The sequence below is a fragment of the Eulemur rufifrons genome, chromosome 29, assembly GCF_041146395.1.
Source record: "Eulemur rufifrons isolate Redbay chromosome 29, OSU_ERuf_1, whole genome shotgun sequence".
NCBI classification, from domain to species: domain Eukaryota; kingdom Metazoa; phylum Chordata; class Mammalia; order Primates; family Lemuridae; genus Eulemur; species Eulemur rufifrons.
In genome coordinates, this window is record NC_091011.1 from 8,273,415 (window position 1) to 8,296,667 (window position 23,253).

Genomic DNA, 23,253 nt, shown 5'->3' on the forward strand with positions numbered 1-23,253 from the left:
CTGGCAGCATATTTGCTTCCATTCCTTTTCTCTGGTTTTCCAAGTTTTACTACTTATCTTTTTAAGGTCGTATAATGCTCAGTTTTTCCTGTTTCAAAAACACCTGTTTGAAAGCAGGTGGGAGCAGGAGGTGGGGAAGGGAATAAAAAAATAAAGGGAACAGTTTTGCTTTGTGGGAAGCATCGCGTGTTCTTCCTGTTCAAAGTGAAACAGGCACCTTTCAACCCAGGCTTTGCTCAGGCTAACACTCAAATTACCAGAACCACGGACGCCAAGGTGTTGCTGCCTTTCCTGTGCCTGCGTATTTGGCTTGGAAAGTTGTGAGGGAGACAGGGAGCCCGGCAGACGCCCCCACCCTGCGAGCCCAGCACACACACTCTCCACCACTTAGATAGCGATCGCGGTATTTATCTGGTTTTAAAACGACAATGATCCCTAGGAGAAGCATTTGCATTTTTAGCTGGAGCTTGTTTACTGGACATCTGCCTGAAACCTTAATTGCATTCAGAGCAGAGCACCGGAGCCAGGCCTGATGTTGCCCAGCAGATCACTGGAGACGCAGAAGGGCAGGGAAGGCAGGGCAGGGACGGCTGCTCTCCAACTAGCTGTGACCAGAAAGGAAACAATAGAAATAGCGGGGCAGAGGGACTCTGCCAAGTTGGTGTGTAAGCCAAGAAAGCGAAATCAGGACAGATATTAAAAAATAGACCCTATGCTTTTCAGAGAGAAGCAAGGTGGCTCTCTGCTCTTGCAGACCTGCTTGAGCTCAGATCTGCTCACAGATAAAAAGGCAAGAACAAGAGATGAGCATCAGAGAGTGGGAGAAAGCTACGGGGACCCGACTGAAGGACTGTCACCACACTGCACGGGTGTGGATCCCGACTCCAGCTCTCACTCTGACCTCCGAGAGTCACCTAACATCTATAAGCCTCGACAGGGATGATAATAAACCCCAAAGGACTCCACGGGGTTGTTAGGGAAGTTCAATGAGATCTCAAGCTCTCCGCACAAGACGCAGTGGACATAAGCGCCCAGTAACGACCATTACTACCAAGAAGTCCATCAGTAACCACCGGCAACAATACACCTTTGACTCACAGGATATTTAAAGAAAAAGATGAGTAAGAATGATTGATCAAGAATACTGATTATGCTTAAGAAAATGAGAGGACTAATTAATTCCTTCTTTGTTTTTATATCCCTAAAGAGAACCATCTTGGCGTTGGAGAGGGTAGAACAGCATGCTGAAGGAGTCTTGCGTGAGCACCCCCGCGCCCTCTGCCCGCCCCACACGGGCTGTTTCCATGTCGACAGAGTCACCATAGATGGTCCATGTCAATACAAAGTCATTTTCTTTTGGCAACAAAATTATTAAGCTAGTAAGTTACCAACACACCCCAGATGCACATGCCATGATTGAATTAAGAGCCCAAACAAACTGATAAACGGATGTTAGTTGGTACCTTCCTAGGCCATGGTCATCTGTCAACACTAACGACTTGAATGAAAATACAGGAGATACTCTAACCTCTTGGGTACCTGACAAAGTTGACAAGGACAAATGATACTTTGCAAAGTAGAATCAGAATTAAAAACACCTTGAAGGTCATAATACTCGGCCAAAACTAGAAAGAAGTATTTTTGCAGAGATCAATGCCAATCCTGAAATTAAGCTTCAAAAATATTTACATATGTGCTAGTCAGAAAAAAGTAACCCATCGGCAAGGAGCGATTTATTAATATTTACAACAGTTAATTTGTAATAAATTGAAGTAACACCAGCATGAGATGGAAGAATAGAACAGCTGGAGTGCGGAGGTCAGGGTTTGAACTCAGGCCCTCTCCCCAGCCGTGACTTTGTCAGTCCCACCCTCATCTGGGAAAGGGGGTAACGCCTTGCTCAGAGGGAGTGAAAGGACACGCAAATTCCCTCAGCACAGTATGTGGCTTTCGCAAACCTCCAGAATGCTGGCTCGGTTAATGTTAGGAGAGAAGCTGGACTTTCACATCATTGTAGTGAATGTTTAAGGAGAACCTACCGCATTTACGGAGAACTCCCGGGTAGAACAGCAAAACAAGCCAGAGAAGAGCCCCACCCTGAGAGCACAGGGAATGAGCCGGGTGGAGGACGGGTGTGTGCCCAGCTCCAGGGCCACAGGCTCCCCCCTGCCATGTGCTGTGGGGTCGGGGAAGCAGCCCAGGGTGAGCTCCCTCCAGGGTGACACTCCACACGACAGGTGCGTCTTCCAGGGGATGCCCGGTCACGTTCCTCTGCATGCTCCCGGAAACCCCTAACTCCAGTCACACATTAATTATTTTTCTTTTTGGGTGGGAAAAAAAAACAGAATGAGCATATTTTGATCAGTGTCTAAAGTTTCACCAAAAACTATCTGTTGAAGCTTTTGAGAAGACAAACTTCATGTACTACAACGATGGAATGTGTAACGTTGCTAAATCCCTGTAAGGAATCTCTTTTCTTTCCAAAAACTGTGCCAGGCAGCTCTGTCAATGAAGCAACAGACAGAACCAGCACATGGGACCAGCCTCAAGGGAGACGGGAAAACTTGATCAGATTGACACAATGCAATTATTTCTGCTCCACAGAAATAAGAAAACATCTCAGAACACCTTTCCATTTGAAGGAGCCTCCCAGAAGAGACCTCCTCCTTAAGCATCACGGGGAGGGGTGAACAGATCCACTGAAGATTGTGGAAAATATTTCTCTTCCAAGCAACACACCAAGTTCTTCCAAGTAATGCTCAATTATTTAGCACAAAAAGTGAATGAACAGAAGACAGACCCTTTGATTACTCTCTCAATCTATTGGATCCTCACTCTTTGACCTCATTCTTAATCTTAAAAGAATAAAAATTTGGCCCAACACAAAGGAGGAAGCCACTGTTGATTTGTATGAGTGCCTAAAACATAGAGCCCATCATGAAATGGGTGGGCACTCCACAGGGTAGGGGGAGGGGATCCAAGCCCAGGACAGAGGCTGAACTAGCTGGGCTCAGAGTCCAATAAGCCGCAGGATTCTGTGATTTGAGGTTTTAATGGGGTGATGCTGATGTTGAAGAACGGAGCTCTGCAAGAGAAGAACTTCCCACAGGTACCCATGGCAGATTCTATGCATCCAGGGAAGAGGGCAGGAAAGAAAAATGAGATGGTATGGGTGTATCAGCCTGCCTTTGCCACCTTTTGCTCATTCCTGCCTCTGGTCCTTTTATGCGATGTCCCCAGCTCTGTGACTCTCAACCAGCTTGTCATCATTCCAAGCTAACCTCTAACTTCACCTGCTCAGGGAGGCTTCCTGTGACTACCTGTCCCCATGACTGCATCATATGTGCTTAATAGAACTTTATGATCTATTAACTTATGATGTTCATCATTTGTTTACATATTTACTGTCATCCCCCATAGAACATTCACTGTCTTAGAGCAGGGACTTTGAGCCTCCGCTTTGGAACCACACCTGACATGCAGGACATCTTAATTTTGCCAAGGCCTCAGCACCACTGAAAAATTATTCCCTACAGGCCCCCAACAGGTCAGAATGAGAATCTGATGTGACAAATTTGCAAACTCACTAAAACTATGGTGGAGAACCCCAGGAAGAAAGATTGTCAACCTGCCAATCTAGAAAACATTAGTGTTTAAAGTCTCAGTTCCTAACCTGACATGAATTCCTTCCCTAGGATCTGTAGATACATGTGGCTTCATGAATATATTTAGCTGTCAAAGCAAATAACCTCATTAGTTATTAGAATAATTAGAATGCAACTTTTTAAGTACACTTCCCAGTTACCTAACTTTCCAGCTAACCATAATGATTTATGTTGACAAAGAGGCAGAGAAAGATACACAAAGTGCAAAAAAGCACTGCAAAACCATCTATACAGCAACATCACCTTATAACATGAGCCTCGCCGAGCCCAGCCTTCCCATGGTAGAACAGCAGTGACACCTGGTGGCTGCTTGGTTAATCAGGCAGTGACCACCAAACACAGCTGAGCCCAAACCCAGAGCTTTCATAAGGACTTTGAATTTGAAAGGAACCCCAGAATTTAGCTAATCTGATCCTTCTCTTAAGGCATTCCTAGGTAGCTGCTCAAATTAATTCAGTCAGTGTTTTATTTCCCCCATTACAAGATTCGGTAATTAAAGATTTGAAAGCACATCTGTTCACCATTTCTTCATAAGGCAGCGTAAGGGGTGGGTAGAAGGAATTTCACCTCCGCCCCCTGCCCCCTTCCCCTCCACCTTCAGCCCCAACACCTCTGTGCATATGTGGTGTTCAATAAGCTGAATTTGACATTTTTTCTTGAAGATAGATGCTATGCATCTTACTATTATAAGTAACTTGGTGATACTGCCATTTGAATTTGGGGTTCCTAGCTTTTAATTTCTTTCTTTCTTAATTTAAATTAATTCTTAATTAATCTACCTGTCAGGCTTGCAATCAGCCCCAATTAACCAGGAAAATTGAAATTAAACGTGTGTTGGGGCCTACCTGACTATCAATTGGAATGTTCACTTGTGAGTCAGCTACATGCTTATTACTTCTGGAAGGTTCTCTGTACAGAAAGGTAAAACCACAACTAGAAGTACTGAAAGGATGTCTCAGAACTGCATCTGTGAAGGATGCAGGTGATATCAGCTACAGCCAACACGATATTTACCTGTTTTCCGCTTCCATGGGCAAACCACACCCGCATGCCCCGATTTGTGTCACTCACTCCGACTTACTGCAATGGCTCTTTAATAGTTTTGCCTCTTTTTTTTTTTTCAGTTGCCTCCACCAGTGCTTCCCAACCACCTTGGAGATGAAGCAGCCTGCCATTCCTCATTTACTTTCACAACAAGCCACTGCTGTAGCCTGCAGTCAGATTGTACACCCTTACTCTTCACTCAGAGTAAAGCATACTTGATTTTTAGATACTTTTAGCTGGTTTTGTTTTTGGATATTTTTGATAATTTTGCAACACCTACCGAACCAAGAAGAAACCCCATGGGGTGTTGTGCATCAAGGCTGAAAATCACTGGAATAAATATCGTCACCAATTTTATCCTTTCTAACCCCAAATAAAGACAATAATATAAAATTAAACACCCTAAGAATTGGAATGAAACAATGACAATCTTTGGTTCCTCGCTCATTCCCTCATTTCCCTTCTGCCTCCAGTCATATCGTTGTTCAGCAACCCCTTCTCCAGCCACAGGAGAGAGGAAGAGGGGAAAGGGTAACAAAACGCCGTAGCTTCAGGCGAGGGCTCCTTCCACGAGCAAACAGACAGACAAGCAGCAGCACCCACCCTGGAGTGGGAAATGTTTGCTTCCAAAACACTGTCGATAGTTTCACGTGAGATGTTAATGGAAGATCGAAGCTCCTCGGTCAACTTGGTGATGTTCTTCATCAAATCCTTTACTTTCACATCTAAAAAATAAGTAAAAAGAAGACGATTGTATAATAAATGTTTAGGTTATTACTGACTGTGAAAACAAAATTTGATATTATAACCTGGCAAGAATAGTTTCCTTCACTCTATCCAGCCCATAATAGACACTAAAGAAAGTCAAATCGTACTCCTCAAGGGGTAACAGATAATGTAGACTACAAGTAAACCAAAATCCCAGGTTCTGTGGTATTTCCTAGTCACTGGTTTACTCTCTAAGACCTGTATGCTTTAAGATTCACTTTAGAAAGAGATTTTTCCTCGGGAACAGGAACCAACTCCATGGGAAGCTCACTGCTCCACATGTGTCTGCTTATCTCACTAAGAATGTGCCAGACATCTTGAGACTTGGCATATTGATGCTGCAAGAAGCTTCATGAATTGTACAGATTGAATAGTTGAAGAACAAAAACTCATAGACACCAACTGGCTTGTCCAGGGAGGCAGGGCCAGAGCAAAATCCAGACCACAGAAGTTTCTCTTCCTTCCTCCACTGATTTTAGTACTCCAGGATTTTGGGACATTCCTTAAAAACCCCAAATAGATCAGACCAGCCAAGTTCTAAATGATTGTCACATATAGCATAACTTTTCATTTTTATGTTTTATTTTAGTAATATATTTACATGAGAAACTAAATTTAATTTTTAATCAAGCAAACTTGAAAGACCACGTACTTACCCTCGGTGACTATGAAATCACTAAGAAAAGTCGTAATGGAGTTCCCTGATGACCAAGAATCCTCGAGGCTTTTGGCCAACCTAAAATGGCAGAAAATTAAAGCTAAATTAGGCAAGATAAAACTCAGAAACAATGTTGGACTGAATAACACTGTCTCAGTTCCCAGGAGGTGAGCTGGATAACAAGATCACATTTCCATAAAATTCCTCCAACAATTACACACATGTCTCCTGACGCCATCTGTATGTGAATATCCATTAATACCCACACCGCGGTGTTTTCTTCTCAGAGCCCCTGCCAAGCAAGATGAATCAGGGGAACACGGATGCATAATAAATGCACATGTGAAAAGTATAGATAGAATAGATCATGGAACATAGGAGAAATCAGGAGAGTAAGAGTCAGATGAACATAATTCTTTTTGTGAATGAGTTGTCTGCAGAATACAGTCGCTGATTTCCTCTTCCTGGGCTTTATACTTGGAGAGTGAGCAAAATTAATCAAATATGAAGGTAATTTGAAAAAATATTTGACTGTTCATACAGAACCTATTTAATACCATATTGCAATTTTGGATCATGACATTTTGATCTAATATCTTGATCACCAATAAAGTTAGCCTTCTGGCTGATGCTGCTCTGACATTTTGCCACTTAAAAATTTAGTCACAGAAAAATTTGATTTTGTTTAGAAAACATATATATATTGCTATGTATATTGATAGTATGAGGCACAGACTGTTGTCTGAAATTCACAATTGAAAAGTGACATCTCTTTATGAGCGACAATACTGGGGAGGCAGGAGAGCACGTTAGCGCATACGTTTCCATGTGCCGCTGCAGGGTTTCCAGCCCGGGCTGGCATGTGCAGTCCTGGTTGGTGGCATTTTCCAAGCTGCTCTTGAGGTTTTCCAAGGTCCTAGAGAGATTCCTGCTAAGACTTTCACAATTTTGTTGACTGGGCGAGGACCATATCATTTCAATTTCCTGGAAAACATAGCAATGATATAGGTTAGAAACATACATACTTATTTGTATGAGCTTAAGTCTGGTTTCCAGATAAACATGTGCCCTCACTAAGTATTACATTCATTGTCAGTTTTTCCTGTAGCCTTAGGAAGTATAGAGAATGAACAAGCATGTCCAATTGCTTCTGGGCATTGCAGATTAGTAGAAAGAGCCCTAGGCTGGAAAATAGGGGAACTCAGGTTTTACTCCTGGCCCTGCCATTAACCAGCCAGGCAAAACAGCACATTCTTCAATAGATGGCAGACAACAAGCAATGCCCCCCTGCATGGCCTGGCTCTTAACTTCCTGGATCTCAGGTCCTAGGAACTCACACAACTCAACATGGGAAAAAAAAAAAAAAAAAAAAAACAAATAACCCAATTTTTAAAATGGGCAAACTACCTGATAGATATTTCTCCAAAGAAGACATGAAAATGGCAAACAGGTATAATGAAAAGTGCTCCACATCACTAATCATCAGGGAAATGCAAATCAAAACCACAGTAAGATACTACCTCTCACCTATCAGGATGGCTGTTATCAAAAGGACAAGACATAAGTATTGGCCAGGGTGTGGAGAGATGGGAACCCTTGTACACTGTGGGTGGAAATGTAAATCGGTACAGCCATTATGGAAAACAGTATGGAGGTTCCTCAAAATATTAAAAATAGAGCTAGCATATGATCCAGCCATCCTACTTCTGGATATAAATTCAAAGGAAATGAAATCATGTCTCAAAGAGCAATCTGCACTCTCATGTCCACTGAAGCACCATTCACAATAGCCAAGATACGAAAGCAACCTAAGTGTTCATCACCAGATGCCAGGATAAGGAAAATGCGACACATACAGTGGAATATTATTCAGCCACAAGAAGAAGGAAATCATGCCAATGGAAGCAACATGGACGAACCTAGAAGAACTGCTAGGCAAAATAAGTCAGTTATAGAAAATAGTCCATGATCTCACTTATATATAGAATTAAAACAAAAGTCAAACTCATAGAAATAAAGAGTAGAATGGTGGTTACCAGGGCTGAATGTGGGAATAGTGAGATTTTGGTCAAAGGGTGTAAAGTTGCAGTTACATAGGTTAATAAATCTAGAGATCCAACATACAGTGTGAGGATTACAGTTACTAATATTGCATTATATACTAGAAATTAGCTAAGACAGAAGATTTTAGGTGCTCTTACTACCACCCCACACATGCACATATATACAGATAACTGAGATTATAGATATGCTAATTTGCTTGACTGTAGTAACCATTTCACTATATATATGTTTATCAAAACATCATGTTGTACACCTTCCATATATACAATAAAAAACATAAAAAATGAAAATGAAAGAAACATTAAGGAGGCTTTTCAAAAATAGGAGCCATAAAGCCAATAATTGGAAAGAAATTGTATGTGGCTCTATTTACATAAAGTGCATAAAACTCTGCCCTGAAGTTTGGCAGAGCAGCCTGGAAGGATCCCGTCCTCCCACTGCAGGTGGAGGGGCCCCAGGGACCCCAAAGCACACGAGGAGAAACCCCAGGGCTGGGCCCCGGCTCTCAGCCATCCCCAACCCTTCTCCAAGATTTCATGGACACCTGATCAGCGTCTTTCTAGAAGCATTAACCAGTTTTACAAAAGACCAATAATTTGGGGAAAAAAGAGAAAAATCTTTTTGAATAATCCCTAAAAATTGAAAATGCAAAACATTTATCATATGTGGAATTAAGTGACAAATATAGGTAATTTAAAATGTAAAACAACATGAAAAGTAGCACACATGTATTTACATCTGTGGCTACAGACATACATGTAAATCTATACACATTCCCTGGACACAGCTATTCTACCATACATAATTTATTTCATATGATCATAATTTATTTGCTTCATCACATTTTATTTATATCATCCAATTCTTACTGATGTTAGAAGCATAGTTTTAGGTTATGCCAATTATGGGAAGGTGTCATATGTAGGTCAACACTTGGATAATATTTCTGTCTAAATAAAACTTCTAAAATATTATTCTCAAAACACTGTCAGTTTCTCTTGCAGAGGAAAATCATGAATCATTCAAGTGACCAGATGGAGCTAAGCAGTGTATGTTGCAAGGAAAGGTGAAGGTGAGGACGACTAAAGTGCTCTTGGGGCCCAGAGCCCTCAAGGCTGCCCCTGGGTGGGCCCCAGGCACCGCTGAGGGAGGCTGGGGAGAGAGGGAGACTTCTCAGGAACCTCAAGTGCCAAGCCGTGATCACAACTCCCGAGCTCACACCTCCATGGGCCAAAATCTCACCACAGTGGGGGGAGCTGAGCCAGTGGATCCTTCCACAGCATGTGACTCTTTGTGTCTAATTCATCCACTAATATGTTCACTTTCCAGGCTCACTTTTCCCCAAGCGATTTGGGTGTGAAACTAGAATGGAAATCCTACAGGACTATCCATCCATTCACTCAAAAAAAAACTTACTGAGGGCCTCCCAAATGCCAGGCAGATGTGGCACTGGCCTGGAGGAGTTGAAATCCTCGCTTCCGCCTCTGGGAGGTGCACGGCCGAGAGCAGGGACAAACTGCTCAGCATGTCACAACATGATGTGAAGAAGAACTAGGCTGGGGGCAGGGCCGGAGGTTTGAGCGGAGGGTTTACAACTTTCTTTAGCACCATCTGGAGTCCCGCTGCAGGAAAGGGGAGCAGCCGGGCAAACGCCCCGAGGGGGGCTGGAAGGAGCCAGCGAGGTGGAGAAGAGTGTACAAGGGGGGACATGCGGGAGGTGACCGCCACCCAGATGGCAGGACTTTGCAATGGCCTCCTTTAGGACTTTGGTACTTATTCTGAATGGGGTTGGAAGACACTGGGTGGCTCTCAGCAGAGAAGTGACATAACCTGGTGCAGCTTTAGAAGGGTCACTGTGGCTCCAGGGTTGAGGACAGAGCCAAGGGGAGGAAGAAGAGAGAGTCGGGAAGTTGTTGCACCATCCAGGTGAGATGCGGTGCAGGTGGAAGAACATGGCCAGATTCTGGAAACATTAGGAAGGTAGAAACAGAGTTTGCTAACAGAAAAAAACAAAAACAGGTTCACAAGTATGCCAAGGTCATTGCCCCGAGCATCTGCGGAAAAGAACACCAGGGGAGGGAAAAATTGGGTGGGAAGGTCCAGAGTCCTTTCTCAGGTGGGTGGAGTTGAGAGTCTGTCTGACAGCTAAGTGGAGACGCCAAGGAGATGACAGAACATTCTGGCCTGGAGTTCAGGAGAGATCTTGGCCAAAGAAAGAAATTTGGAAATTGTCAGGAAGTAATTGGAATTTTTAGGTTGTAAGTGAATCTGCATAAGATTGCCCAGCACGTGAGCCTAGACAGAGAAGAGAAGAGATCTGGAGACCAAGCGTAGGCCATCCATCATGTAGAGGAACCATGCATGGAGGTGGAGGTGGTCAGGCAAGGACGCAGGAGCCCAGGGCGGGTCCTGGGAGCCCAGTGCAGAAAGGCTGGGGAGGGGTGAGTCTGTGTCAAGGCCGTGCTCAGACCCAGGGAAGGGAGGAGTGAGACTCAGCCATGTGGAGCAGCCTGGTGGAGTGGTGTCTGTGGCCTGCAGGGGCCTAACAGGAATGGTCAACTCAGGCCTGTCCCTTCACCACCTTGCAGCAGGACTCAAAGAAGAGATTCCTTTCCCCTCTTCACTGAGGTTTCCACTGCCTGCTCTGTTCTCGGAGACACAGCCTCCTCCAGCTTCCTCTCACTCCCTGCCCCTAAAGACAGGTGCACAGACCCCGTTCATCGTCTGAACACAACCACAGGAAAGCAGAAAGGGAAAGTATGGCAGTGAACTCCCGCAGTGCATCTGCAAGGCGCAGAGACATCCGAGGCCAGTCCCGAGTCTCCAATCTGTATGTCCATTTCTAATAACACACATGGATGCCCCTGAAACTTTCACACTCTGTTCTTTTACTTAAGTGTGGATCTTCCTGAACCTTCCCCAGTTTTCTCACTCAAACATTTCACAGGCCCAATATTCTCCTTCCTCCTTAGAGGTCCCTCTTCAAAGCACACTGGTGCACAGATACAACAAGGTGAGAACAATAGGTATAGATGAGTGTCCTCTGGAGACCACTTTCTTCTGAGATCACAGGGACTCTGCTGTGTGTGGAGCATCCCCTCATAGAAAGACGCTCTAGTTCATAATTTGTTACCATATGCAAATTAAATTTTATCTAATGCATTTCTAATATTCTTGCTATGGATGTCATTCTTAAATTTAACAAAATAATAATTTTGACACAGAGAGGATTACAAAGTAGAAAGTACACATTCCACCCAGTAGCAGGGACTAATGGAAGAAAAGTTCCAACTTTCTTCAGCACAGGGATACCAGGCTGTAAGGAAAGGAGACGTGTCTGGCACTAGGTTGAGACTGACATTCACTAAACGATACTTTTGGGATTTGGTAAGATCACCACGTGGAAAAGACAGCGTACATCAGCCTCTCCGCCTCTGGCTAGATCAGGCCTGTAATTGTCCAGGAACTAGCAGGTGCGTGTACACAGGTGGGCCCAAAGGTTTAGATTTAGGAAGGTGACAGGAAGCCCATGTTCAACCTGGAGTTCCAGCCACATTCTCTGATTCAGCTTATCCCAGACCTGTTGAGACTCATTGCACACTCACTTTCATTTTTGACATTTAATTTCTGATTCCTATTTAGCTCCTTATTGCTACTATCTACTGTTTGGAAGAAAACATGTAAAAAGGTACGGAAAGTTAAACCCCTGAAGTTTCGTCACATCAATCAGTTGGGACTTTCCCTCCCAATTGGAATTCTGTGTTAGTACTGAGAAAACTATATGTTAGAATATTTATTTAGATATTGAAAAACTAAAAATGGCATTGTGTCCTTTGCCTACCTCTCTCGGGCACTCATATCCCACAGCCTGGAAAAGATTCATATTTCTGAAAGTCTCACACACTGAAAGCTCTTGAACCACAAACCCATCCTGGAAGCTTGGCATCCTCAGATAAGCAATATTCTATTTTTGTCATTAGAGACAGGAACTTCTGCTTTTTAGCAAAATGAACCTAACCGTTACTGTCCAGAATTGTTGCTGATCATATAACAATCTGAACTGTGAATACAGTCTTGAATCAGTTGTTTTAAAAGCTGAAGTCTCTTGCCTGTTTTATTAACACAATCTTCACTCAGCACTCAAAAATTTTCTGAGTTTGTTTGTTTTTGGTTTTGTTTTTTCTGTATCCACATTTAATACCTGACAAAGATATACACAACCTGGAAATACGAAACTGATGACCAAATAAGTCCATGTAAATATGACAAATGACGAGCGACTGCACAGGCTTCCTGTCCACGAGCACCACTCCCCCAAGGCCCCGGCGTAGCAGCTGGCATTTAGCAGCTCGTACTCCTTGCCCTCAGTCCGCCAGAGAGGAGGCCCCCACACGCGCACCACGCTGTGGGAGTTTGGCATGGCCACCTCTGATCTCACCAGGCATCATCCCTCTCTCTGCTTTCTGTGATAATCCAACATTCACTGGACATATGACGGTCAGTTACTGTACCACAAAAGCAATAAACAACATTCAGAACTGGATCTAGAAGAAAGGCAAGCCTTCAATCCATTGTTGGGAAAACACTGCCATTGCCCAAGCTGCTTACACAGGTCAGGCCTGCCTGGGGGCCCAGTGGTCTTAATTCCAAAACAAGGGAGTAGGTCCCAGAGAAAAGTCACATCCTCCCAGCCAGCTTTACGTGGAGACCCTGCATGGGAGCTCATGGAGCACTTGTCCAAATTAACATGAAAGAAACTGCTATGCCAGTTCCCATTCGGCCATCAGTTCTTGGTACTTGCCAGTGTGTTCAATTAGTTAGAGCCAGTGATGGGCTGATAAACATTTAAAAATAACTCTCCAGGGGAAGAAAAAGACCTTATTTGTAGCACTTGCCAATTTCCATGGTGTAAATGCTCCCACATGGCCTAGTTCAAGCTACCAACATGATATTACTGAACACAGAGTTTGGAAGAACTACATAGTAGCACAAAGCTATTAATACATAGTATTTCCATCATAGAGATTCAACAAAGGCAAATAATCTCAGGAGGTCAGAAAACAGCAGAACATACTAAAACGATTAGGAAGTGATAAGTCTTGAGTATTTATTACTTTGTTTTTAACATAATTTATTTCATCACAAATTTATATAATATGATTTTTAATTATGTCTATGTTTAACAACTGGCTTGCAAAATTCCTGAAAATTAACAGTCAGCTCTCATTCCTTGGTGCCAGTCAACCCCGGCATGGCACTGGGAACCCGAGAGGCGGGGAGGGTGAGCAATCCCTCTGCAAGCCTGACTTCCAGCAGGACTGCGTGGCACAGCCGCTGCGGCTGGAAGCTCCAGGCAGCAGGCTTGGGATGACTTGACTCTCTGCCAAGGGCCAGTGGTAGCCAACGTGAAATTCCCTGAAACGTAGAAGACGACAAACCTGATAGTGGTCGTGTGCCAAAGTGACACCTTGCACAGCAGAGGAGATGAGATGGCTTATCCCACCTTGCTTGCAACGCAGAGTAGCACACAAAATGTCCTTGGTCAAGGAAGGGTTTTCTGCCAGAAGAAACACAGAAGTAATCGGTAAACAGTCCTCTCCTGAACTAGCCACTCTCACAAAATCACTTTTTAAAGATTCAAAATAATAAAATTTTCTAAACATTTCGTAAACCATCAAGATGAACATGCAGATGGTGAGGGCAAAGCTCAGCCTTTTGAGCTTCAAATGTAATTAAATAAACACTTTGTTTTTTTGAGGCCTAACTGATTTCATAGAAATTAGCTTCCTCTCTCTCCCCAGACTGGCCCTCTTCCTGCGAACCCACAGGCGGGGTACCATTCACCCCAGATAGCCAGGGCAGTCTCGGTTTCATGAACAGTGCCCTCCGTTGTTCTCAAAGGGCCCCCGCTGGGAGGTTGAATTACACGCATGTCTATTTGTGATGGTCCCCATCCTCCAGGCCTCACAGGGCACCCCCTGGAAGCCATCCCCGACCCTCCTCCACCTGTGCACTGCCCCTCACAGCCAACCAGTCTCCCCATCGGCTCAGCCAGTCATACCACCGGCTCAGGATCTGTGATTCGTGCCTTTGTCCAGCACCCACCAGGGCACGCCGGGGAGAGCGCCAGGCTCCTAACAGGGCCGCTCCCATCTCGCTTCTCCCATCCCCTTCCACGCTGAGCCACAGGGCTCTTCCTCAAGGGAGATCCTTTGGCGATCGGAAACCGCCTGAAGGCTCCTCGTTGCATCCAAAGCCTTTCCGCAGCCACAGGCCCCTCCACTCCCTCGGCCCCACTCGGGGTGTTCCCGCCGTGGCTCAAGGCCACCTGCTCAAGGCACCCCTGCTTCCCTCCGGAATCCACGACCTTTCAGCGCTCTGCCTCAGGACACCCGCCTCTCCCCAGCCGGCCCAGGGCCCCTCCCGCTCGGCTGTGCAGACGCCTGTGCGCTCCCCTCCCTGCGGGGTCGGTCGCCCACGCACGGTCACCCGCCAGCACGGGACCCCGTGCAGCTCTTCTCACCTCTGCCTTCCTGCCACTGTGACACCTAGCACGTGGCTTCGTACCTTCTAGATGCTTGCGCATGACTGAAAATAAAATGTCTTTTTATGAAGAATACAATCTTTTTTATTTTTTCAATTAAAGACATTAAATCCTGACTTTTAAATTATTACATTGTTTCTCAAAAGTAATTTTAAAAAACAGTTTGGGCATATTACAAAGGGAAAAAAGCCCATCTGAAAAGGCTACATAGAGTACAATTTCAACTTAAGACATTCTGGAAAAGGTAAAACTGCAGACACAGTAAAAAAAATCAGCGGTTTCCAGGGGCTGGGGAGGGAGGTGTGGGGAGGCAGAGCAGGGGGGACGTTGAGGGCAGCGAAACTGTTCTGTGAGATGCTGCAGATGGACACATGTCATACATTTGTCCACACCTGGAATGTGCCACACCCAGAGAGAACCCTACTGTAACTGTGGACCCTGGGTGGTAATGATGTGTCCACTGTAACACATGAGCCACTCTGGTGAGGGATCACAGCATTTATCTTTAAGCATAAGCGCGACCCTCTGCTTTGGAGAAGACATAATAACGTGTTTAGGAATTACACTGTTCAAGATCAAAAAACGAAGAATATAACATGAAAAAGCTGTCGCAATGGTGTGGCCTTAGGCAAGTTCATGGGTTGTGATGACCCTTTATTCCCTTAATGTAAAATGATGACATGGACTAGACAGTGGCCACACCCGGAGTTTCTGCAAGGTCAGATCAGGGGCGATATGGTCACAGGAAGCCGTGCTGAGCCATCAAGCCACCTGGCCTCCATCTGACCCTGCTTCTGACATTGTCTTGCAGCTGCCCCTGATGACACTTGACAAGTGTCCTGACTCTGGTAAGATCCTGTTTCAAGGCTCCTTCCACTCTCCCAGGTCCTCTTTCCCCAGCTCACACTGCTTCTTCACACCCTTGGTTCCAGCGCTTCCTGCCTGCTCTGGTCCCTCTTCTTGGCTCTGAGGACACATTCAGAGACCTCACCTCGCCTTTCCAGATCTGCCAGCTCACCCTGGACCCCTCCACTCTGCTCCCTCCAGCCCCACGGATCAAGAGGGGCTCTGACTTTCCTCCAAAGCCCTGAGCAGCTCACTCACACTCTCTGGGCCTCAATTTGCCAGACCGTGAAACTAGAAGATTAAAGTAGATGCCCACTGAGGTTTCTTCTGGTTCCATGGGCCTGCTGGGCTCTCGTGTCATACACAAAGCATTAGATGAGGAGGAGGAAGACAACAGCATCCCTCATGGAGACAGCAAAGTCAGCTCTGTGATAAGGCAAATAGCTACTTCATCTTCAATGATGATAATAACACCACAACAGATCCGACTGCTCTTCCTTTTGTGTGATAGAAGAGGAGCCACCTGCCCATTTTGGTCCATTCCACCTCAAATCTTTGCAGGGTGGCCCTTTAACCTTTTCTGGATCTGTCACTACCCTCCTAGTCTGTAGGATGGGGTGACAATTCAATAAGGAAAGTGGGGTGGCAGTTCAAATATTAGTCATGCTTGAGGTTTTTTTTGAAATAAAATACAAAAATTAAAAATTAATTTTCTGTTACTAATGTGATTTCAAGTATGCTATATTAATTTAGCAGCTGCAATACAGAATGGCAAAATAAATATAAATTCAGGCATTAATGAATGTTTAATTCATTTAAAATCCATTACATTAGCTGACTGACTGTGAAATGTCAAAATAATTAAATCTTCAAACATGCCTGAATTCAACAACCAGATAAGCATCTGAGAACCAGAAAGAGGTTTGAATTTCACCAGAGGATGATTCCACGTGCTGAAATCATTTATTGGCCATGCTAAGGTGTACTTAGATACCTAATGCTTTATCACTTTATATTCAACAATATTGTCAATGTTCACAACATCTAATTGGACATAGAGATTGTCAAAAAAAAAAACAAAAAAAAAACCCTCCACAAACCCCTCCATGGCAGCTGGGGTTTCACTTGCACCAAGTTCTTCACTCCTTTTTCGTGTTTCTTAGACCAAACAATTAATCGATTAATTCTTGGGTTCAAAGAAATGTTTGTATTAAAAAGAGGTGAGTGAGTAGATTAGAACTGATCCTGTGACAGACAGTTCCTAAATCACCAATTTTCGCGGGGAAACCAGCTCTTTGTAAGCCGAGCCGTGGTTTCCGCAATGGTGTGCAGGGAGGCTCATCTTCAACTTGCACCGTGACCAGGAAGGAAAAGTAGCGTGTACAAGGCACCCACAACAGGCAAGTCCCCAGAGGTGACTTGTGTTTGTGGCCTCATTTTATTTAATCCCCTCAACGGCACTTTGAAATCGGTGTCACCCCATTCTTTGTTCAAGGCTCACAGAGACTCGGTCCCTGCCCTGTGTCACTCAGCTAGTGTGAAGAGTCAAACTCAGCTGGTTTGAACCCAAACGCCTGCTCCTTCCATTACATCATTTCTTGTACGAGTCGAGTTTGATTCTGCACCGGAAGACATGTGAGAACAATGAAGCCTTTCCAGACTCGACCTTGCGTAATCACAGGGGGCCATCACATTACTGAGGAAGTGGCCGTGCAGACCAGGAGGTCCAGCACCTTGGCCAGAGCCCCATAAGCGGTTGTGCAGATTAACCCACGCAGTGACAAGTGGCCAGCCTAGGGCCAGCACTCACACACTGGTCCATCCAATCCTTCAACACGTAGTGACTGAATGCCCACCACATCTATGTCAGGGTGTCTCCTAGACCCAGGCGGTGTAACAGTGGACAGAGCAGACACACACCCTCACCTCTCAGGTCTCATCTGAAATGTCCCACCCAAGCTGCACCCCCGAAGTCTCCTCTCCTCCTCCACCCCTCACTCTCACCTGCATCACCTTACTTTAGCTTCTTCCTAGCACTTACCAGTACCAGAATTTACCTTATTTGTTTGAGTTTGTTTTGAAAAAAGGATTTGACATGCTGGTTCTGCCCAAGGCTCACTTCCCCTCACTTGCACTTCCCGTGGGTGCTGGTCTGTACTCCTGGTGCCCAGTCTCTGCCCCCCACACCCTGGGGCCAGTGACCTTTCCTCTCCAGTGGAGGACTTTGGGCGTGCGTCCACCATGCCCCTCCTGGGGAAGCCAGACTCTTCTCCCTACAACATCCTCCCCAGCCCCATGCAGTTGGCTCAATAGCACAAAATGGGCCCAGAGCACACAGGTGGCCTCTCCACTGCCTCTTTACAGCAGAACATTGCCACGAGGACAGATTGCACACTTAGGAATTCCAGTGAACCAAGACGTAAGTGTAGACGGGCTCCCGGCATTTATTTATGTATTCATTCAACAAACATCAATCCATGTCTCTTATGTTCCAATCTCCATATGCTGGGTTTAGCATGATTAATAGATAGGCACAGTCCTCAGGGCTGCAGAAGAGACACTCATTCATAATCAGAACAGCACACAGTGGTAAGAGCCAAACACAGATGTCAAACCACCATGGCAAGAGCCCAGGCAGAGCCACCTGACCCCAGACAGGCCACCACAGGGGGTTCCCTGGGGCAGGGTTATCCGAAAAGCTTTCCAGAGGAAATAACACCTACTCTAAGAATGATAATACAATAATCTAATACTAATCTAAATAATAACAATAACGGTCTAACAATAAGTCAGGGGAAGGTAGGAGAGTGAACATATGGTATCAGATGAGCTGAAGGGACGGGGAGCCCAGGGCTAGCCATGCGGAGCTCCACAGGGATAAGGAGCTAAGGTGCACCCAGGTGACCTCTCTCTTCCCTCATTTTGTCTTAGTTTAATCAAATCCACCCACAGTTTCCCCATTCCTACTCCCCAGCCCTCCTCTTCTGGGCTCAGATTCATCTCTCCAGCACCCACTGCCCTCCACCAACCCAGAGCCCACGGTCCAGCAGTCCACTGAGAGGCTGACCCTGGAAAGGCACAGACGTGTGCACATGGCAATTACTTAAATAGCAGCAGCCCATTCCATGGCCTCACATGTGCTCTAAAACCTAATACTTACATATTAGAGAAAATAACAAAGCAGTCAAGTTACCCTGTAAGGCAGCTCATGGGACTCTCCTTCAGCACTGGCATTAAATAGAGATTGCACTGAAATGCACAGTAATGGACTGGGTAAGTACTATCTTAGTAGATGAATTAATTTATTTACAATAGAGTCACTCACTATGACTGGACATTGCACTGAGTATTACGGAGACACACAATTTAGTAAGAGACTGATCCTACTTTCAGTGAGCTTATAGACTACTGCAGGAAAATAAGGTACCAAAAACTAAAATACAAGTGGTAAGTGCCAGGGTTGTAGGGAACTCAGGTTAACTGCACAGACCACTTAGCACACATCGTGGGAATGCACCCTCCATGCCAGGTGCTGGGTAACATGGGCGATTATGACATGGTTGCCATCTTCAATAAATATGGACTCTAGTGGTGGTGAGTGGGGGAGATGTAAGAAATAAGAGAAGAAAGTACAGTACTGCATTTGCTCAAAGTCTCCTCGAGGTCCTTGCCAGCAAAGGAGATGGGGGCAGTCCTCTGGAGGAGATGCCCCAAGCTCTAGGCCACAGAGCACAGCTGGAGCTTGGATCAAGGAGACAGGATAAGCACGTTCCATGAGCAAAGACACGGAGGCCAGGAAGCCCAGCACAGCAGCAGGAAGGGGCTGTGTAGTCTGGCTGCAGCAGAGTCCCGGCGGTAGGAATGAGGCTGGAGAGGGGGTCCAGACCCCTCAGGGCCTTGTAGTCCAGCTAAGAAGGCTGTGCTTTGCTCTAAAAGCGATCATCTGCCAGTTTCTCTGACAGCCACACTCTGAAAATTGGCACAGGGCAATTACAAAGCACTTCTTACATAGGCAGCTCACCTGCAAAGATGATGAGCACACGCAAAACCATCATCTTCACTTTCTGCAGCATCTCGATGGCTGCTGGAGGCTTCACAGGATGCCAGGAAACTTGACACATCTCAACAACACTTAGGGAAAAAAATAGACAATGGCAGCAAAGGGTAAAAATCTGCAACCCATGTGCATGTGTACTGTGTAGAAGGCTAAGTCATACCACACATGTAAGAGCCATCCTCCATGCACAACCATATTTATTTCCCAGGGGCATAAGAAAAACATGGATAACACAGTCTAGACCTTTAGAAAACTTTAGGTCTCCTACTTTAGTTCAAAGCATCAATTTAGTTGCTAATAAACCTGATATTTGCTTTCTCTTCTTGCCTTGGTTCAATCTCTTGAGGTGCAAAGGTAGATGATTAAAGGGTGTCAAAACATGATGATATGTAGAGCTATGGTGTAAATTTCCTCTGCAGAGAACTGAAAAAATTGAGATAAAAGCTCAGATTGGCGGAGAATGGGGGTTGCCAGGACTACCTCCAATCCAAAAGAAAATTTAGAGTAGAACACTAAAGTCAGAGTGTAGTCTGCGGTCGGAGGCAACGAGGAGATGAGGCAGGATGCTCTGAAAGCTAGCAGTCAAATTTCAAGGTAGTGATGGATCTTTGTGCCAATGGACATCTATTGCCTTAACTAAGAACATCCTTCCAAGCTTTAAAGGCAATATATGTAACCAAAGTGTTTGTACTCCCATAATATTCTGAAATAAAAAAAAGCAATAATAATTGGATTCAAGGTACAGCTCCATAGCAACAGAACTAGCAGGAAATAGGTCAACTTGTCTGGCAAATGAATGAGGATTGAGATGGTACCTCCAATCTCCACGTGGAACTGAGAGAAAGGCAGGGGCAGGCAGGGACCATGGACCAAACAGTATTGTCGCATACAGAATGGCTGGGTGGGGCAGCTATAGCATCTCTAGGACTCTGCACACCAAGGGACACAAGACCTCCAACCTAAGACAACAGACTTCTTGCAGAGCATGAAGCTAACAGGACTGGAGCTCTTAAGAACAGGTTTCCATTGACCTCACATTCAAGGCTGGGAAAGCTCGGAGGTGGGTCAAACACGTAGAGTTGGGCTGATCCAAAAAGGGTAGGGGCCAACAGCTGCCGGGACCTGCCCTGTGCTTAGCGACTGTGGAAGCACAATTTTCCGTGCCAAGTGAGCAGCTTCACATTCTTGTCCACGCGTGGAATAGCAGGACCCTCGGCTGTCAGAGGATGTAGGTAGAAAAACTGTGTACGTACCTAGTCTTGGGACAAGTGAACAGGAGATTTTACTTTTGAAAATAAAATAATTACTTTTGAAATATTTTGAATAAGTTCAAATCATATTTGAATGCCAAGTAATGAGTCAAATAGTGCAAAGACCAGACTTGAGTCCATCTGCCTTGAAGCCAACTGCAGGGTATAAAGAAAGCTGAAGCTGAGAAGAACCACTTACCCTGCTCAGTATAACCCCTGCACAGCTCTATTTTATATAGTCATTGCAGCAGGGAAAAAAATGAAGTGAAGTAGGTGTTTTATTACCTTTTGTCTGTCAGTGGGATTTTTTGCCAGCATTTAGTTAATACAAATAATCCCCTCAGGTATTTCCTGAAACATGATAATGGTTTGAAGCTATAAAAAAAAATCAATCATCTCTTCCTTGGTCCTGTCTTCTTTTTCTGACGTGACATTCTTTCCAGTGGTTGCATTAATAAAAATCTCAAAAACTGGCTGAAACAAAGTTCTCATGGAATTTACCCACTGAGAGTTGTTTGGCAGAAACCCTTTTCTCTAGAGAACTAGTGTACTTAAAACAATCTGGACTGCTTTTTCAAGTTGATGATGAGTTATACTCTGAATCAAAGATGTGTCAAAAAATAAACTTCACTCAAATCACCTTCACAGCCACTTTTAATTCCACTGGAGGCGTCTACAACTGTTTCTGTGGTTCTCAAAAGATTATTTGGATGCTGAGTAAATGTCAACAGATTAAAAACATTCCAATTATCCTTCTTTAAGCCATTCCAAAGAGGTTCTAAGGTGAGATCAATCACCTTATTTCAAGTAAGACCCTATTTCTGTGCTGTTTTGTGATAACATTTTATCCCAAAAAAAGTATCACTTCATGAATTATTTCCCATCTTATATCTTGAGGGCAACTATTTGTTGGAAGTTGGATTGGGATGTAAGAAGTCCATTCAATTGGTGATGTTATTTTTAGGAACTAAGCAATCTAGAATTTCTTCCCATAAGTTGACAGAATCCATAGCGAATACACTGGACCCATTATTAAATGCTACCACAAGATGCTCCACATCTCTCAAATTGATTTTCATAGATGTTAAAAATTCAGCAATTTCTTCCAAAATATCAGAAAAGTCCTTAGTTTGGTTCACATATGAGAGTATGTTAGATGACATATTGAAAACATCAGAGTCCTCTGATCTATAAGGTTTGACTACAATCCTTCCAAAGGCCAAGTCAAGAAATGGTGTCAACCAAGCATTTATCTTTTCAAATACCAAATCATCTACTTCTTTCCAAGTAGCTATTAATATTCCCTTCACAAGGTGTTGAACACTTTAATGCATAATGGAATGGAGAGTATCAAAGAATTTCATAGCATCCTTGGTATCGGAAATGAAATGAGTTTTAAAAATTACGGCAATCTTCTCCAAAACTTTCTTGGCCAGCTTAAGAAGTTTCCAGTAGAGTCCACCGATGCGGCAAGATCTCTCAGGTCAGCACTGTCATTCTGACCAGAGTCCTAGACCTTTCTAAAAGGGGTTCCAGGGCATGACTTTCTTCACCAGCTCTTGAAATAACACCGAGTGATCTCTTAGTAACTTCTAACATTGCTCTGTTTCTTAGAGGGAATGAATTACTTACAAAGCAAAGCAAATCAGTTAGATTACCAAGCATAACTTTTTGGAGTATAGGATACAAGGATGGAAGTCCTTATTAGGAGAGTTGAAAGGAGTAGCCATAAGGTTTGCCACCTCCGTGGAACATGTGCTCACCAGGTAAAGAGCTGACCTAAGGTCTTCATTGAGTTTGAAGAGGTCCTCAGAACTATTCTCACAAAAAAGCAATTGAAGCATTACTGTGAAAAAGTCCAAATTATTTTCAGCCTTATTTTTCATGGAGGTTTCCCTTGGAAGGGTGTTAACCAAATGCTACATGAACTCTAGTCCCTGACTACTATCAAAATAAAATTCTCCATTGTCTAATACAAATAAGCTTTTGATTATAAGATATACAGTCTCCTTTAAACTTGAGAAAATGCTCTTCAATCTGTTTTCTTTCATCAAGGTAAGAAATTTATCCAGTCTCAGAGTTTCTAGAATTTTATCTTTTGGGACGAAACTGTAAACATATATGTATTTTTTAATTTTGTGTTTAATACATTAGCAAGGGAAAGGTTAGAATATATACTTTATTTGTTTTATAATAGCATTATAGGATAATACTGAGTGAAAGATGACATGCTACAGTAATTCGAGATGAAACTTAATATTTTGTTGCCAAATAATGACAAGAGTGAAGGAATTTCACGAACAATTCGATTACAACTCCTTGAGTCTAGCAACTTAAAAAGCCACATACTTTTGCTT

General features: G+C 44.2%; 1 protein-coding gene across 1 annotated transcript in view; it reads right to left on the reverse strand.

Annotated features, from left to right (window-relative positions):
- The window catches only part of ABCA13 (ATP binding cassette subfamily A member 13), a 459,896-nt gene that overhangs the window by 331,970 nt on the left and 104,673 nt on the right, over positions 1-23,253 (reverse strand). Inside the window, 14 exon segments of the mRNA XM_069462020.1 lie at positions 5,313-5,434; positions 6,134-6,213; positions 6,956-7,119; positions 13,638-13,756; positions 19,611-19,720; positions 21,182-21,282; positions 21,284-21,525; positions 21,528-21,696; positions 21,698-21,745; positions 21,747-21,806; positions 21,808-22,346; positions 22,349-22,396; positions 22,399-22,587; positions 22,590-23,005. Coding sequence (XP_069318121.1) covers positions 5,313-5,434; positions 6,134-6,213; positions 6,956-7,119; positions 13,638-13,756; positions 19,611-19,720; positions 21,182-21,282; positions 21,284-21,525; positions 21,528-21,696; positions 21,698-21,745; positions 21,747-21,806; positions 21,808-22,346; positions 22,349-22,396; positions 22,399-22,587; positions 22,590-23,005 — 2,407 coding nt within the window.